The sequence below is a fragment of the Ahaetulla prasina genome, chromosome 4, assembly GCF_028640845.1.
Source record: "Ahaetulla prasina isolate Xishuangbanna chromosome 4, ASM2864084v1, whole genome shotgun sequence".
Classification (NCBI taxonomy): Eukaryota; Metazoa; Chordata; class Lepidosauria; order Squamata; family Colubridae; genus Ahaetulla; species Ahaetulla prasina.
The window spans coordinates 50,988,230-51,003,067 of NC_080542.1; the positions used below are offsets into that span (position 1 = coordinate 50,988,230).

The following is a 14,838-nucleotide window of genomic DNA, read 5'->3' on the forward strand; positions in this document are numbered from 1 at the left end:
GGAGGCTTTTGTGGAGTTTGAGGATGGATGAATGGACAGATGGACAAACAGGCAGGCAGGCCGGTTTTTTACTGACAAATCCAGCTGCTAAATGTGAGTAGCCCAAAGGGATGGTCTTAAAATGCAATCCACTGACAGACATTGATAGTAACTGTGAGTAGTCTAAGACAGCAGTCACCAACTGGTGGTCCATGGACCACTAGTGGTTCACGAGAAAATTTTGATGGTCCACAGAAAAATTATTTGCATTTTTATATTGCACTAAATTAGGGGTCCTCAAACTATGCCCCCTAGGACAGATACTTGCAATGAACGTTTATGTTGCTGCGGAGAGTTTCCCCCTTCGGGGTCTTTTTATGCAGGTCGGAGGAGGACAGAAATTCCAACTCAAAGTCTGCTTCAGCCATCTGGTGAAGGGCTTTGGGCAAAGGCTGGAGGGAAGTGCCGCTGGTGGCAAAGAGCTGAAGGGCCTTGTTCCAGTGGGACTGATCGACTGGCTGACCATTTCAGCCTGCTGAACCTCCAGGCACTGGTACCTGGCCTTGCACTCCCGCAGGTCTTCCCTCTGCTTGGAAAGCCTATGCTCCTAGCCCTCAGTGAGGTACTTCTGCTGAGCCTGCTTCTTGGTCTGGAGTGAGGGGTGAGGTCTGGCTTCTTGGGGTGAGTTATCAACTGTACGCTGATGACACCCAGCAGTACATTTCCACCCCGGACCACCCCAATGAAGCTGTCGAAGTGCTGTCTCAGTGTCTGGAAGCCATGCGGGTCTGGATGGGGAGAAACAGGCTCAAGCTAAACCCCTCCAAGACTGAGTGGCTGTGGATGCCGGCATCCCGGTACAGTCAGCTGCAACCGCTGCTGACTGTTGGGGGCGAATCATTGGCCCCAATGGAGAGGGTGCGCAATCTAGGCGTTCTGGATGGACGGTTGTCTTTTGAAGACCATCTGGCGACCGTCTCCAGGAGAGCTTTCCACCAGGTACGCCTGGTTCGCCAGTTGCGCCCCTTTCTAGACCGGGATTCCCTATGCACGGTCACTCATGCCCTCATCACCTCTCGCCTAGACTACTGCAATGCTCTCTACATGGGGCTCCCCTTGAGGAGCACCCGGAGGCTCCAGCTAGTCCAGAATGCAGCTGCGCGGGTGATAGAGGGAGCCACTCGTGGCTCTCATATAACACCTCTCCTGCGCAAGCTGCACTGGCTACCTGTGGTCTTCCGGGTGCACTTCAAGATGCTGGTTATCACCTTTAAAGCGCTCCATGGCATAGGACCCGGCTACCTACGGGACCGCCTTCTGTTACCATATGCCTCCCACCGACCGGTGCGCTCCCATAGAGAGGGTCTCCTTAGGGTGCCATCAGCCAAACAATGTCGACTGGCGGCCCCCGGGGGAAAGCCTTCTCTGTGGGGGCACCTACCCTCTGGAATGAGCTTCCTCCAGGACTCCGTCAACTTCCTGACCTCCGGGCCTTTCCCCGCGAGCTGAAGACGTATCTTTTCTTTCGAGCAGGACTGGCATAAATATGGGTTTTAAATTGGACTTTTAAACTGGGTTTTGTATTATGTTTTTAATTATAATTTTAATAGGGCCACATTGAATAAGTTTTTTAAATGGGTTTTATTGTATATTATATTGTATTTTATTCTGGCTGTTAACCGCCCTGAGTCCTTCGGGAGAAGGGCGGTATAAAAATTAAAATATTATTATTATTATTATTATTATTATTATTATTATTATTATTATTATTATTAGTCAGATCCAATTTGAACTGAGCTGTTTTGCCAACTTTTTCTCATAGTAGCTGCTTAGCTCTAACAACTGCTTCCTGTTGGGACACTAAGAAGCCGAAGGGCAGGCAAGGAGGGGCTGGGAGGGGAGGGGCAAGTAGAGGCTGGTGAGGCACCCCAAAACGTGAGTGACATCGAGTTGACCACGCTCACCCAGTTACATGACCACTTAGCCATGCCCACCCAGGCAGTTATTAGGCAGATTATATTAGTGGTCTGGGGATTTAAAATTATGAATTTAGTGTCCTGGAGGTCCAAAAGGCTGGTGACCCCTGGTCTAAGAGATGAATCCCAGAATATGGCTACTTGCAGTTTAATGTGGAAAGACATTCCTGGAATATCATCTACCAACATGTTAAACTAGTAAATACAAGACAATGTTCCAAAAATGAAGGATGGGTTGCAGGGGTGAAATTCTTCTGGCTCTGACCGGATCTCGCGATCCGGTAGCGATCATGGCCAGTGGTTCTGCGATCTGGTAGTGATCGCCGAACCACCGTTGACACCCACCGCCTAGGTGTCATTACTTTCTGGTTTTAACCAGAAAGTAATGTGTTTTTTACCTTCTGCGCAGAAGGTTTTGCGCATGTGCAGAAAGTCTGTGCACACATGTCATGCACGCACGTGGCACGTAAACTTTTGAACCAGTAAGGAAGGTAAGTAGATTTCACCCCTGATGGGTTGGTAAACCTGAAATTAATGTAGCATATCAAGAAAAAGATTCTTAGAGGGAGGACACTTGGTATGCTTAATATGTGTGTGAAACCTCAAATTAAATACATTCTTTTTTAAAGGGAACACATAAGCCAGGGGTGTCCACCCACCAGCATATATGGGAGGGCAATAATTAGTTCTTCAATGCCTTGGATTAACTAAAGTTGGGGTGAGTAATTTTCCCAAGGGGCCTCTTGAAAAATTGGAACTGTTTGTGGCGGGTTGCCGCACTGCCCCTGCACCCTTCACCATACTGCCCCGTCGATGCTTCAAACGCTGACAATGATGCCCAGCCGCCACCATGGATCAGCCAAAATGCCAGATACGGCTCACAAGCTATAAAATGCCCAGGTCTGACCTAAAGTCTTTTGATTTTTATACCATGCAATGAGACTGTCCAATTAAATACTTTAAATCTATGTATAACATTGCTATTGCAAGCAAAGTTTATTGTTCCCAGGCCAATTTCATAGAACAATTAGAAAAGGAAGAAATACGATATTCAGCAGAGCCATCTTGGGCGGTATATGTCTTTTTCAGCAGTAGAGTGATCTCTCCTGCCACCCACTAATTTACTAACCTCTCTGGTTTCCCATCAGCTATTTTAGTTGTAAGGTTTTTAGGCTTTGGTGGAAGAGGTGGAGGGAGTGGCTTTCCTTGCACCTCTTTCTGAAAGGTTTGAGAAACATCAGCTGCTTTGTCCTTGCGGATGCCCTGGAATGAGAGTCTCTTGTAGTCATCTCGTGCATGTTTAGCAAGGGAGCGTCGTCTTTCATCTGCTGCTTTGGATCTCCGTACTGAAATTGAGAAGGAACATTGTTACCCAGCCCTTTTTTCAAGAACCAGAAGCACTTATAGTAATTATGAAATCATGCCCATGAGAGGAGAAAGCCAGAGAGCAATAAACTACATGTAGAATTATTCTGATACATTAATGAACTTCCATAATGAAGACAGTTTCCGGGACAGCAGTTCAGAATCAGCTTTGAACTTGCCTGTTCTCATGACATTAGCTCAATTCCCGGGTATAGTTAGTCTGTTGTATAGAAGAACTGCTTTGTCCCCTACTTTCCCCTTTCCTTCTTTTCTTTTTCTTTTTCTGAAGCACTGCAACTTAGTAAAGCTTTTGGGGAGTCTATCCTCCATTGATGGAAACCCCCACCTCCCTTCACCTTTCTCTCATCCTAATACTGTTCTCCATGTTTTGAGGTTGGCAGTGAGTGATGAGAACCACGTATCAGCTTCACAATGCTTTTAAGGGATTGGGGAATAGAATGTGCAGTGGACACCTTGAGTGGTGAGAGGCCTTCAGTTTGATCAGTGCTACTGCACTGCAACTTGTTATTTGATTTAGTTAACATAGCTCTCCAGATAGGTGGATTCCTTGGAGGGCTAAAAGCAGTGGTGGGATTCAGCCAGCTCGCACCACTTCAGGAGAACCGGTTGTTAACTTTCTGAGCAGTTTGGCAAATTGGTTGTCGGAAGAAATCATTAGGGCAGAGAACCGGTTGTTAAATTCCTTGAATCTCACCACTGGCTAAAAGTGTATAAAATTTGAGGGGTAGTATTATTCTGTATAGTTGGCCTTGTATTTCCTTTCTCCATTCAAAATCATAAGCATGGTCACATAAAAGGGTCAATATTAGTGAGCCGCACAAGATTCTAGCCAATCAGGATCTTCTTTGTCCAGTTTTTGAATTGATTCAGAAGGGCAATCTAACGTTATTTCTTCTCCTGTTCTGGTCTCGGTGGTGGTCGTCTTCATTGGCATTTCTCTATTCTGTTAAAGATAGACAACAGTAATGGTTTCCTTTAATGTACCAGTAATTTTCTTCCATGCTAATAATTCACATTTTGACTTCATAAATAGGTGTAGCATTTGATCCAATAAGAACCATATGTTGTCATAACTTGGTGATAACTTAAACTGCAGATTAAAATTAAGGTTACCAGCTCCTCTGTTGACCTGGTACCTCCAAATATATTAATTTGGCCACAATGACTGGAAAGATAGGGATTCATATACAAGACATTTTGAGGATCACTGGATGAAGGAAGGCTGTTCTGATACCAAGAATATGATACTCTACAAGCCACTTTAAGAGCCAATGTCTCCATTCAATGATAGTTAATACTTTTTCTTGTCTGAGCTGAAAAAGCCTAGCAGATAGTGTATGTTAATCAATAATACTAGATATTAGTATTGTGTTTGAAAAAATGTGATTGCTGTTTCAAATATATCTGTCTTCCCTAATTTGGACCTTACATGTTTCGCCAAGAAGTGGCTGTTTAAAGTCTCTTTTTCACAGCCTCCTGCCACAATTTTGGCGACACCATTTATTGCCCATTCCCATCATATACAATAAATTAACAAGATCATCTGGAAATGCAAATTTCAGTATTTACATGGGTTATTTTTTTAACTGCATTTGGGTTTGATTGCTTTCAGAAAATGGCATGCCTACTGAAGGCGAAGACAAAACGTCTTTTGCATTGTATATGCCCATAGAGATTTGTTTTGTTTCCTCACCTGCTGAAAATTATATTTACTTGAATGAGAGCAATCGTCTACCAATATCTGCCCCACATCTCTTAGTTTAGTCACAGGAGCCTAGATCAATGAGATAGGAATAAAGGAATGTCAATCTTCTTGTATTTATTTCCAGTTTATCATAGATATGTGGAAAAAGAGAACTAACTCACTATCATCATGATTATTTTCCATACTTTTAGCGTTAACATGCATAGATAATGATGGCCACAAGCTTTATGAGCCAATATTCTGTCTAATTCTTTTCAATGAATGGGTTTTCAGTGAAGCCATTTTCAGCAACCGTCCCATTTTTACAGAATTTTTTATTGATTGAAAATACCTTTGAACTGAAAAACCTTTGGAACAAAATTATAGTGGGAGATTTTCTTCAGCTCTATGTTTGTTGACTTCAGCAAAAGGTTTCCCAATCATTCCTCCAACTCTATTTACACTTTGCCCTACCCAAATATTTTTATGCCTGCATGTTTCTTATCAAGTCACAGATGGAAGTAATCTAAAAAATGTAGAACCTGATCTGTTCTGAAATATCCTTTCATTCCTCTTCTATTTTGGCTGCAGGCAGTGGAGGAAGAGATTTTCCATTTGCTTCCTCCACCCATCTATTTTTTACCATTCACTTTCACAACTGTAACCTCCCACAGTTTTTATTTTGGAATTGACATCACTGAGGAGTTGTAGCTGCAATTACTGAATACCAAAACAACACTTAATTGGTTACACAAATAGAAAGCTAATGAAACTTGGAGTCAGCAGGAAGGGGTAATTAAAACTGGGCTCAAATTCTACTTGGAAATATATTACCCACAGAAACGAACTTGCAATCCAACACAGCTGTGGAGGCATTCAGGCAATTTGCAGACTAAATGCATATAATTATTGAAAACTGGTGCTAATAGTACTAATGCTAAAATACATGTGACTAGAGAGCACATTATAAATACAATAGACATCAAATTTCGGGGGGAAAAGATCCAAGGGTGCTTCAGAAACTCAAGAGAGTAAAATTCTTTGGTATTTATTTATTTATTTATTGTTTATATTTATATACCGCTCTATCTCCCAAAGGACTCAGGGCGGTATATAGATCCTGCTTGATTCAAATGCCTCCCTCCCTACTTGGCAATTCATTGCATATTTTTGAGCCAATTACTATCTCGCAGGCTCATCCCTCACAGAATTTTGTAGAATAGAGAAGAGGAAGTATACACTGCCCTGAATTCTTTGCAACATAGGTAAACTAAAAAGAAAAAGAAACAAATTAATAGAATAGAATAGATTTTTTTATTGGCCAAGTGTGATTGGACACACAAGGAATTTGTCTTGGTGCATATGCTCTCAGTGTACATAAAAGAAAAGAAAACATAAGATCTAAGTATTCAAAAACAAACCACTCACGTTCACTCAGAATAGAAGAAATAACATTGTATGTAATACGCTAAACGTTATTTGCAAACCTCATTTCTGATCACTTTTGGAACTAGCTCATTAATTGCTTCTAAGCTATTAGAGACCCTCATATCCACAAATTTGAAAATGTTGAATGGAAAGATAATTTTAAGCATAAGCTTAAAAATTTAAAGAAACTGAAATAAATAAAGGTAAATGTTTCACTTCTCCATTCATATCCGATTCTACAGGGTAGTGCTCATCTCTGTTTCTTAGCCAAGGGAGCCTGTGTTGGGCAAAGACACTTCCGTGGATATATGGCCAGCATAATTATATGCCAAGGGGCACAGAACATTGTTACCTTTCCACTGAAATGGTACCTATTTATCTACTTGCATTTGCATGCTTTTAATTTGCTAGGTGGGCAGGAACTGAAGTAAGAACAGGAGCTCATCCCATTGCATAGTGCTTGTGTTTCGAACCTGGGCTGTCACCTTTCCATCTGACAAGCTCAGCATCTTTAATTGCTGAACCATTGCACACGCACCCCTCTGAAATAAATGGCAAAAAGCTAAATAAGACTTCATCTTAGAAAGTTATAAACAGACTAGGAGTCCAGATAAAATTTGAATTTGCAATAAGATTTTGGAAATAATTATAAAAACCAAACAGCTTACCATGGGAAATAGATTCTGCTTTTATTTTTACAAGACAAAATAAAGATAAATTTCATAATTTCAAAAATTGAATACTGGACAAGTTTTTAAATAGAAGAAAGATTTTCAAGTGATAGGAAGGATACTGCAAAATCTCCATTCTCTCCCCACTGCTGGGGGAAGGATATTGCAAAATCTCCATTTCCACCCCACTTTGGGGCCAGCCAGAGGTGGTGTTTGCCAGTTCTCCGAACTGCTCAAAATTTCCGCTACCGGTTCTCCAAATTGCTCAAAATTTCCGCTACTGGTTCTCCAGAACCTGTCAGAACCTGCTGGATTTCACCCCTTACTGAAATATAATGGAGTTGTTTATTGAAAAGAGATGGCATATGGGATGAAAAGATAAATATTTGTAAGGTGAGAGGAAGGGAAGAAGTCAATCCCTAGGCCTCTGTAATGTGGGGTGCCTCAGGACTCTCCTTTAACACCTACCACTGCAGGATCACACAGTATGGTATTATCAGTGTATTGTTTTTATAACTGTTATAACTGTTAATCAATTATATATCCCAACCTCCAGCCAGTAATTAGCATATGTAATTTTTATTAAGAATTTTGATTAGTAAAATAATAGTAATATAGTAATTTTAACATCTAATACAAACTGAAGGAGAATAGAAAGGAGTAAAAAGTGCAAGAAAAAGAGAGAAGTAAAAGAAAGTAAGAATATTACAGAAGTATTATATATGTAAGATTCTTTCTATATACTGAAAGAATATAATATAGAAGATATTATATATAATCTCTCTCTGTGTGTGTGTCTCTCCCTCCCTCCTACCTTCTCTTTCTCTCAACAAGATTCAACAAGAACGAAGAAATGAGCTTGCTTCACTACTCTTATGATTATGGGTGAAGTTCTAAGAAAAACTTTCCCCTGTGCTCAGTTATTCTTACTCTTGTTGCTCACTTCCCCCCAAACTTCCAGTTTAGTCTACAGACTTGGGATTACTTGGAAATGATCCTTCTAGTTACTAAAAGGACCTGACTGGTCAGCTTTTTAAAAATCAGCTATGGCTACCTAGATATTGCCAGCTTTTTTGACTGCAGAAAGGATCATGGAAACATTTTGCACTGTCAGATGCTGTTGAGATACTATTCTTCTCAATATATGTATTGAGGTATTATGTTCCTTAAGAGGCAGGGTTCATACTGTACAGTAAGCTTATTTTGCAGTTTGTGACATACCAAATACCAGAAAAAACCCTAACACATTTAAAATAAAGAAGCTTTTTAAAAAAAAGTTTGCAAGAGATCCCTCTATTTTATACTCCCTGTTGATAAACCATTATGCTTATAACCATTATAAGGCTGTTTTCATCGCTCACTAACGCAGAATTTTTTTCAAGTGTTTTCTTCCAGTTCTTGATTACCTTCTTTAATCAGGGAATAAATGGTCCTGTTTTCCCCTTATCTACCAGCCCAGGTGACCTAGGAACCAGCCTCCTTGACAAATACGCCTTTGTTTTAACATATAGGTACATTAGTTCTACTAAGTGATTTCACTGAAAATCTACTCATGACAAATTCCTGCTTTTATCTAAAAGGTAACGTGTCTACTCTAAATTCCAATGAATTACTTATTCAATACAAGTAAAAATAAGTAATAAAAATCCTTGAAAGAAAGACTGTACCTAATTTTAGATTTAGATTTAGATTTATTAGATTTTTATACCGCCCTTCTCCCAAAGGACTCAGGGCGGTTCACAGCCAGAATAAAAACAACAATTATATATACAATAAAACAATTATTAAAAAACCTATTAAATATCAGGCCAAATTAAAACCATTTAAGACCATAAAACCCCATATAATTTACATCAAAATATTAAAAGCTACTAAAAATTTCTATGCCAGTCCTGCGCGAATAAATAGGTAAGTCTTCAACTCGCGGCGGAAGGTCCGAAGGTCAGGCAGTTGACGGAGTCCTGGGGGAAGTTCATTCCAGAGGGTGGGAGCCCCCACAGAGAAGGCCCTTCCCCTGGGGGCTGCCAGCCGGCATTGCTTGGCGGACAGCACCCTGAGGAGTCCCTCTCTGTGAGAGCGCACGGGTTGGTGGGAGGCAATCGGTAGCAGTAGGTGGTCCCGTAAGTAACCCAGCTCTAAGCCATGGAGCGCTTTGAAGGTAGTAACCAGAACCTTGAAGTGCACCCGAAAGACCACAGGTAGCCAGTGCAGTCTGTGCAGGAGTGGTGTTACATGGGAGCCCCGAGCGGCTCCCTCTATCACCCGCGCAGCTGCATTCTGAACTAACTGGAGCTCTTCAAGGGGAGCCCCATGTAGAGAGCATTGCAGTAATCCAAGCGAGAGGTAACAAGAGCATGAGTGACCGTGCATAGGGCATCCCGGTCAAGGAAGGGGCACAACTGGCGAATCAGGCGGACTTGATAAAAAGCTCTCCTGAAGACGGTTGTCAAGTGATCTTCAAAAAACAACTGCCCATCCAGGAGAATGCCCAAGTTGCGCACCCTTTCCATCGGGGCCATTGACTTGCCCCCAACAGTCAGCCGCGGCTGCAGCTGACTGTACCGGGGTGCCGGCATCCACAGCCACTCCGTCTTGGAGGGATTGAGCTTGAGCCTGTTTCTCCCAATCCAGACCCGTACGGCTTCCAGACATCGGGACAGTACTTCGACCGTTTCGTTGGGGTGGCCTGGGGTGGAAAAGTACAGCTGCGTATCATCAGCATACAGTTTGTACCTCACCCCAAAACCACTGATGATCTCACCCAGCGGCTTCATATAGATGTTGAACAGGAGACACGAGAGATTCGACCCCTGCGGCATCCCACACGTGAGGAGCCTTGCGGTTGATCTCTGCCCCCCTGCCAACACCGTCTGCGACCGGTCAGAGAGATAGGAGGAGAACTACCGATACACGGTGCCTCCCACTCCCAAACTCCCCAACCGGTGCAGCAAGATACCATGGTTGATGGTATCAAAAGCCGCTGAGAGGTCTAATAGGACCAGGGCAGAGGAACAACCCCTGTCCCTGGTCCTCCAGAGATCATCAACCAACGCGACCAAAGCCGTCTCCGTACTGTATCCGGGCCGAAAGCCGGACTGGAACGGGTCTAGATAGACAGTTTCATCCAGGTATTGGGGTAATTTTATATATTAAATGGTTCTAGGATAGAGGAGGAAAATAATAGTAGAGAGAAATGTTCCTCCCCAGATATTTTAGCCCCCTTTTTAGTATGACCTGGTTCAGCCATGAGATGAGGGTGGAAGTAAAACTAAAATGCAAGGATGTAGTACCTGTAGTCTCAATCTTGCAGGACCGCTCAAAAATATTCTTTTCATTGCAAATGTTGAAACAGAGTTAGTATTCAAATAATTCTGCTGAGTGATGATTTCAGGAAATTAGTTTAGTTCCCTAAAAATGTAAGCTCAATTAGCTAGGCTGGTTATCTTGCATTTTAGGCTTTGCATGACAACCTTACTCTTCTGGCCCAATTATGTATAAAGTGCAAATTTATATGTCATTCATTGACATATAAATTAAAATTATTATTTCCTGAATGCATAATATTACAATGCAGCAGCAATTTTTGTCACCTGTAATGGGAGGAGGCATAGTTTGAGCATTATGGCACAAATAGGCTTTTTTGGTTTAACTTACTGTAGCAAACAAGTAAATTAATCTTCATCAGATTAACTCAGTGTTGATTCACTTGAATGCTCACTGAGACTCCAAGTAATTCATAAAAGCATCATTCATTGGATTCACAATGGAATTCTTTCCCTCTCAGCTAAATTTTATTTTAATATTTGAATAGTAAGAAACAACAGCATTACCTGGATACATTCTAGATTTCTGTGATTTCCAACAGTTGGTGTGTTTTCCACTCCCTTTGGTACATATCTTTGCACAAAATTTTTATTGTCTTGCTGTATTTCAGATCCAGGTTGGAGCTCTGATAAAAACTGTGGAGGAGATGATACTGAACTCTCTGTAGCTTTTTCCATTGGTGTTCTTCTATAAAATAAGAAAAAGAAAGAGCTTTTCAAGGAAACAGAAGCTTTTCAAACAACTTTGTTTTTTTAACTTGCATGTGCAGCAAATACAGGAAGCTGTAATAAGAGTTAATGTAAAAAAAAAGGCAGCTATATCTCTACCTTCATATCCTAAATCTGGATGTTACATAGTACTGAAGTGATTCACTGGTAGGTTGGCTCTTGAATTATCCAAGACACATAAATCACTGTTAACATTTTCGCACATTTAGATGAAAGATTCATATGAATATAACTGAAATTGCTTGATTCTTTCCTCCCTCCCTCCCTCTGGTCAATGGCACTTCTCTGTTATAGAAAGTATTGATAGTCTTGCTATGAAAATTACAGAGCTGGGCCTCTAAGTCAACATCAGCTTCATGAAGTTAGATTTAGAATTGGATATTGGGGTGGGTGGGAATTGAATGTCCTCTTCCCCAGCATCTGCATTTGGACTAAAATGTCAATCACTAGCAGCTGCATAATTGCAGTTATAAAGAATAACACAGCGCTTCTGCCTGCCTCAAGGATCTGTCAACAATCCTGCCCACTAAATAATGAACTCCTGTTTTATTTAATCAATATAGGTTTCTTCTTCCTGTCCTGAACATTTCACAGGTGAAACTAAGGATGAATGGTGCCCTCTTTCTTCCTTCTTTCATTCCACATTCTTGAATGTTCTTGTCAGTATGCTGTGTAGTGACTTCATTTAACTTTCAAAATTCTACCCTGCAAGCTATTTCCTCTGTTCTTCATCTGATCTTGGAGCGCTTGAGAAGTTCAGCATTTAATACAATCATTCCTCAACATTTAATAGATAATCTGGGTCTTTTAGGCTTCAATACTCCTTTGTGCAACTGGATTCTTAGTTTTCTCACTGATAGACCCTAGTAAGTGCAACTAATTTTCTAACACCATGTTCTTGAGCACAGGTTCTCCTCAGAGCTGTGTTCTAAGTCTGCTATTATTGTAATGTATTTAAACTTTAGGAGGGAAGTTTGGGCGGGAACAAAGCACGTTGCTAATTGGTTGAAGCCTCAGCCAAAAGAGTATTTAAAGAGGGGTTTCTGCCTGTTGCTTTTGCTGGGATCACTATAAACTAAAGAGCTGTTGTCACTCACTGGTCTCCTGCCTCTTCATTGCCCAAACTTAACATTGGTGACGAGGATGGGATATTGAGGCAGTGAGATTGGGAAAAAAGCTGAAGGAGAAAACAATTCTCGAACCCAGCCAGTTTCTTACCTAAAAGACAATTAAAACATAATGTAAGAGTAATTTTTAATATAAGTGAATATTTACAACAATGTAGCGACAAACAGGTTGCATCAATTTTTCTGGATACAGAAATTTTTTTTGACAATTTGAACTGGACCTTTATATTTAAAGTAGTGAAAAAGGTGGAATTTCGATTGGGCTTTATACAGGGTCTAAAGTCCATCTATACCAGTGATGACTAACCTTTTGGCCACCGCGTGCCAAAAGCGGGGGGAGTACGGGGGGATCATGCGTGTGCATGGCCACATCCATAATTCAATATGCCCTGTCCCCCATGCTCCCCACCCTTTTGGCACACGATGGCACTGTGGGCTCAGTAGGCCCGTTTTTTGCCCTCCCCAGGCTCCAGAGGCTTTCTCGGAGCCTGGGAAGGGCAAAAATGGCCTTCCCCAGCCCCCGGGAGGCCCTCCGGAGGCTGGAAACAGCCTGTTTCTTGAGCAGGTGGGCCCGGAAGGCCTGAAAATCAGCTGGAGCACTGGAGCTGAGCTAGGGCAACTTTTGTGTGCCAACAGATATGGCTCTGTGTGCCACCTGTTTGCCACCTGTGGCATGCAGGCCATAGGTTCACCATCATGGATCTATACATTCCAGAAGGCTCAAATCATGGTGAATGGAGATTTTACAAAACCAGTTGAAATCCAGAAGGGAACAAGGCAGGGCATCCTTTATCCTCTCTATTAAATAGAGATATTAGACAGTATACCAGAGCAAAAGGACTACAAATTAAATTCCTTTTAATGACAGATTTTATTTATTTTTAGTATTGGAAGACTGTACTAACCTTTTTGTCTCTACTTGCTGAAGTGACTGTTGCTTCACTCTTTCAGCAAGAATCTCACTACACAGAAGGTCATATGGTTTATCCAGCATGTGTTCTCCCATTATCCATACCCAGATATCACCATCTGCACCAAGCTTCCACTGCACAGATTTTCCATGGTCTGCAAGATAACAATATAACTGCTTTAACATCAATGAAATTATCAGTAATCTAAAGTATGTTCAGTTTACCAAGTTCCTCTACCATCCATGTCCACTTCCATCTGGTTGACTCTTTAATGGAACAGCAAAGTGGCCTTCAATATTTTACATGCTCAAATGAATTTAGAAATTATATAAATTCCATAAGGAATTCAAAGGCACCCATTTAGCCTTTGCATTAAAAAAAAAAGTCAAAAGGACATCCAATATTTTTGTAGTACTACTTTAATGGAAATCAGGGGATTCTATTCACAGACTTTAGAGATTGCTGATAAAATAAACAGAGCTAAAGTACATGAACTAACAAATATCTGTAGTAATTTCATCCAGACAGAAAGTTTGTTTTAGTCATTGACCAATACAAGTACAGGATCCGATCAGGGTCAATCACTGGGATCAGAGGTTTGTCTTCTGAGCTTTCAGACTCATGCTGGAATCCAGCTTGGAAGACAAAACCTCTAGTCCAGGGGTGTCCAAACTTGGCAACTTTAAGACTTGTGGACTTCAACTCCCAGAATTCCTCAGCCAGCTTTGCTGAATTCTGGGAATTGAAGTCCACAAGTCTTAAAGTTGCCAGGTTTGGACATCCCTGCTCTAGTCCCAGTACCAACCCAGATCAGATCGTGCAGCATGATCCTGGAACACATATATTCACCTTCATTTGTAATAAAAGTACAAACAGTAAAATAAACAATACAAAACTGTCCTGTAACAATAAGAACCATTAGCAACTAACTGTGAGCAAAGCTTTCATATAATAATTTATCTTCATCCATACATGTGTTGCTGACAGTATTGATATGGGCTAGTAGTTAATTAACTCATGCTCCTACTAAAATAATGGTAGGGTGAATCAGAGATCAAACCACTGTGTTGCCTTTGCATGTAGAAGTGTTCTAAATTCCAAAGATACCCATATGGACTCTAAGCTGATAGTTCTGCTCTTGTCTTCATTTGCCTATTTATTACAATATTTGTTTCTAACTTAATTTTGGTTGAGAAAGAAAATTTTCATTCTATTGGTTGCATTCTTGGACTGATAACCTTGACATTCTGTAAACCATTTTTCTAAAGGATAGCACTTGACCACATACTTTACTAAATATCCATTGTCCTATTTCCTCCATTCTTAAACACTGATATCTCATAATTTTATTATGCACATACATACACATATATACATATTGTGTGTGTGTGTGTTTACTGCATATATGCACACACATACAGAGAGAGATATAGACATATACACACACAAAGAGCCTCTTTCTTTAAATAAGGAATATTCTATCCAAATTGTCATTTTTATAGTTCATGTCGGTAATTAACCTCTTAATGTTCCACAGTTTCCCTTCAAATTTGTCCCTTAAGCAACAATTTGGTTTGGAAATGCCTGCCCTTGTTCTATGAGGATCAAAGTGAGTTGTTTGGGG

General features: G+C 41.0%; 1 protein-coding gene across 3 annotated transcripts in view; it reads right to left on the reverse strand.

Moving 5' to 3' along the window:
* Window positions 1–14,838, reverse strand: part of SH2D4A (SH2 domain containing 4A) — a 57,171-nt gene that overhangs the window by 31,828 nt on the left and 10,505 nt on the right. For all 3 annotated transcript variants that reach the window (XR_009154852.1, XM_058180461.1, XM_058180460.1), the window contains 5 exons: window positions 13,209–13,368; window positions 10,955–11,135; window positions 5,035–5,115; window positions 4,161–4,284; window positions 3,085–3,301 (listed from right to left, as the gene is read on the reverse strand). Coding sequence is in view for 2 of the 3 variants with exons in the window: in XM_058180461.1 (XP_058036444.1) it covers window positions 3,085–3,301; window positions 4,161–4,284; window positions 5,035–5,115; window positions 10,955–11,135; window positions 13,209–13,368 (763 nt within the window). In the remaining variant the exon portion in view is untranslated. The remainder of the gene's footprint in view (window positions 1–3,084; window positions 3,302–4,160; window positions 4,285–5,034; window positions 5,116–10,954; window positions 11,136–13,208; window positions 13,369–14,838) is intronic.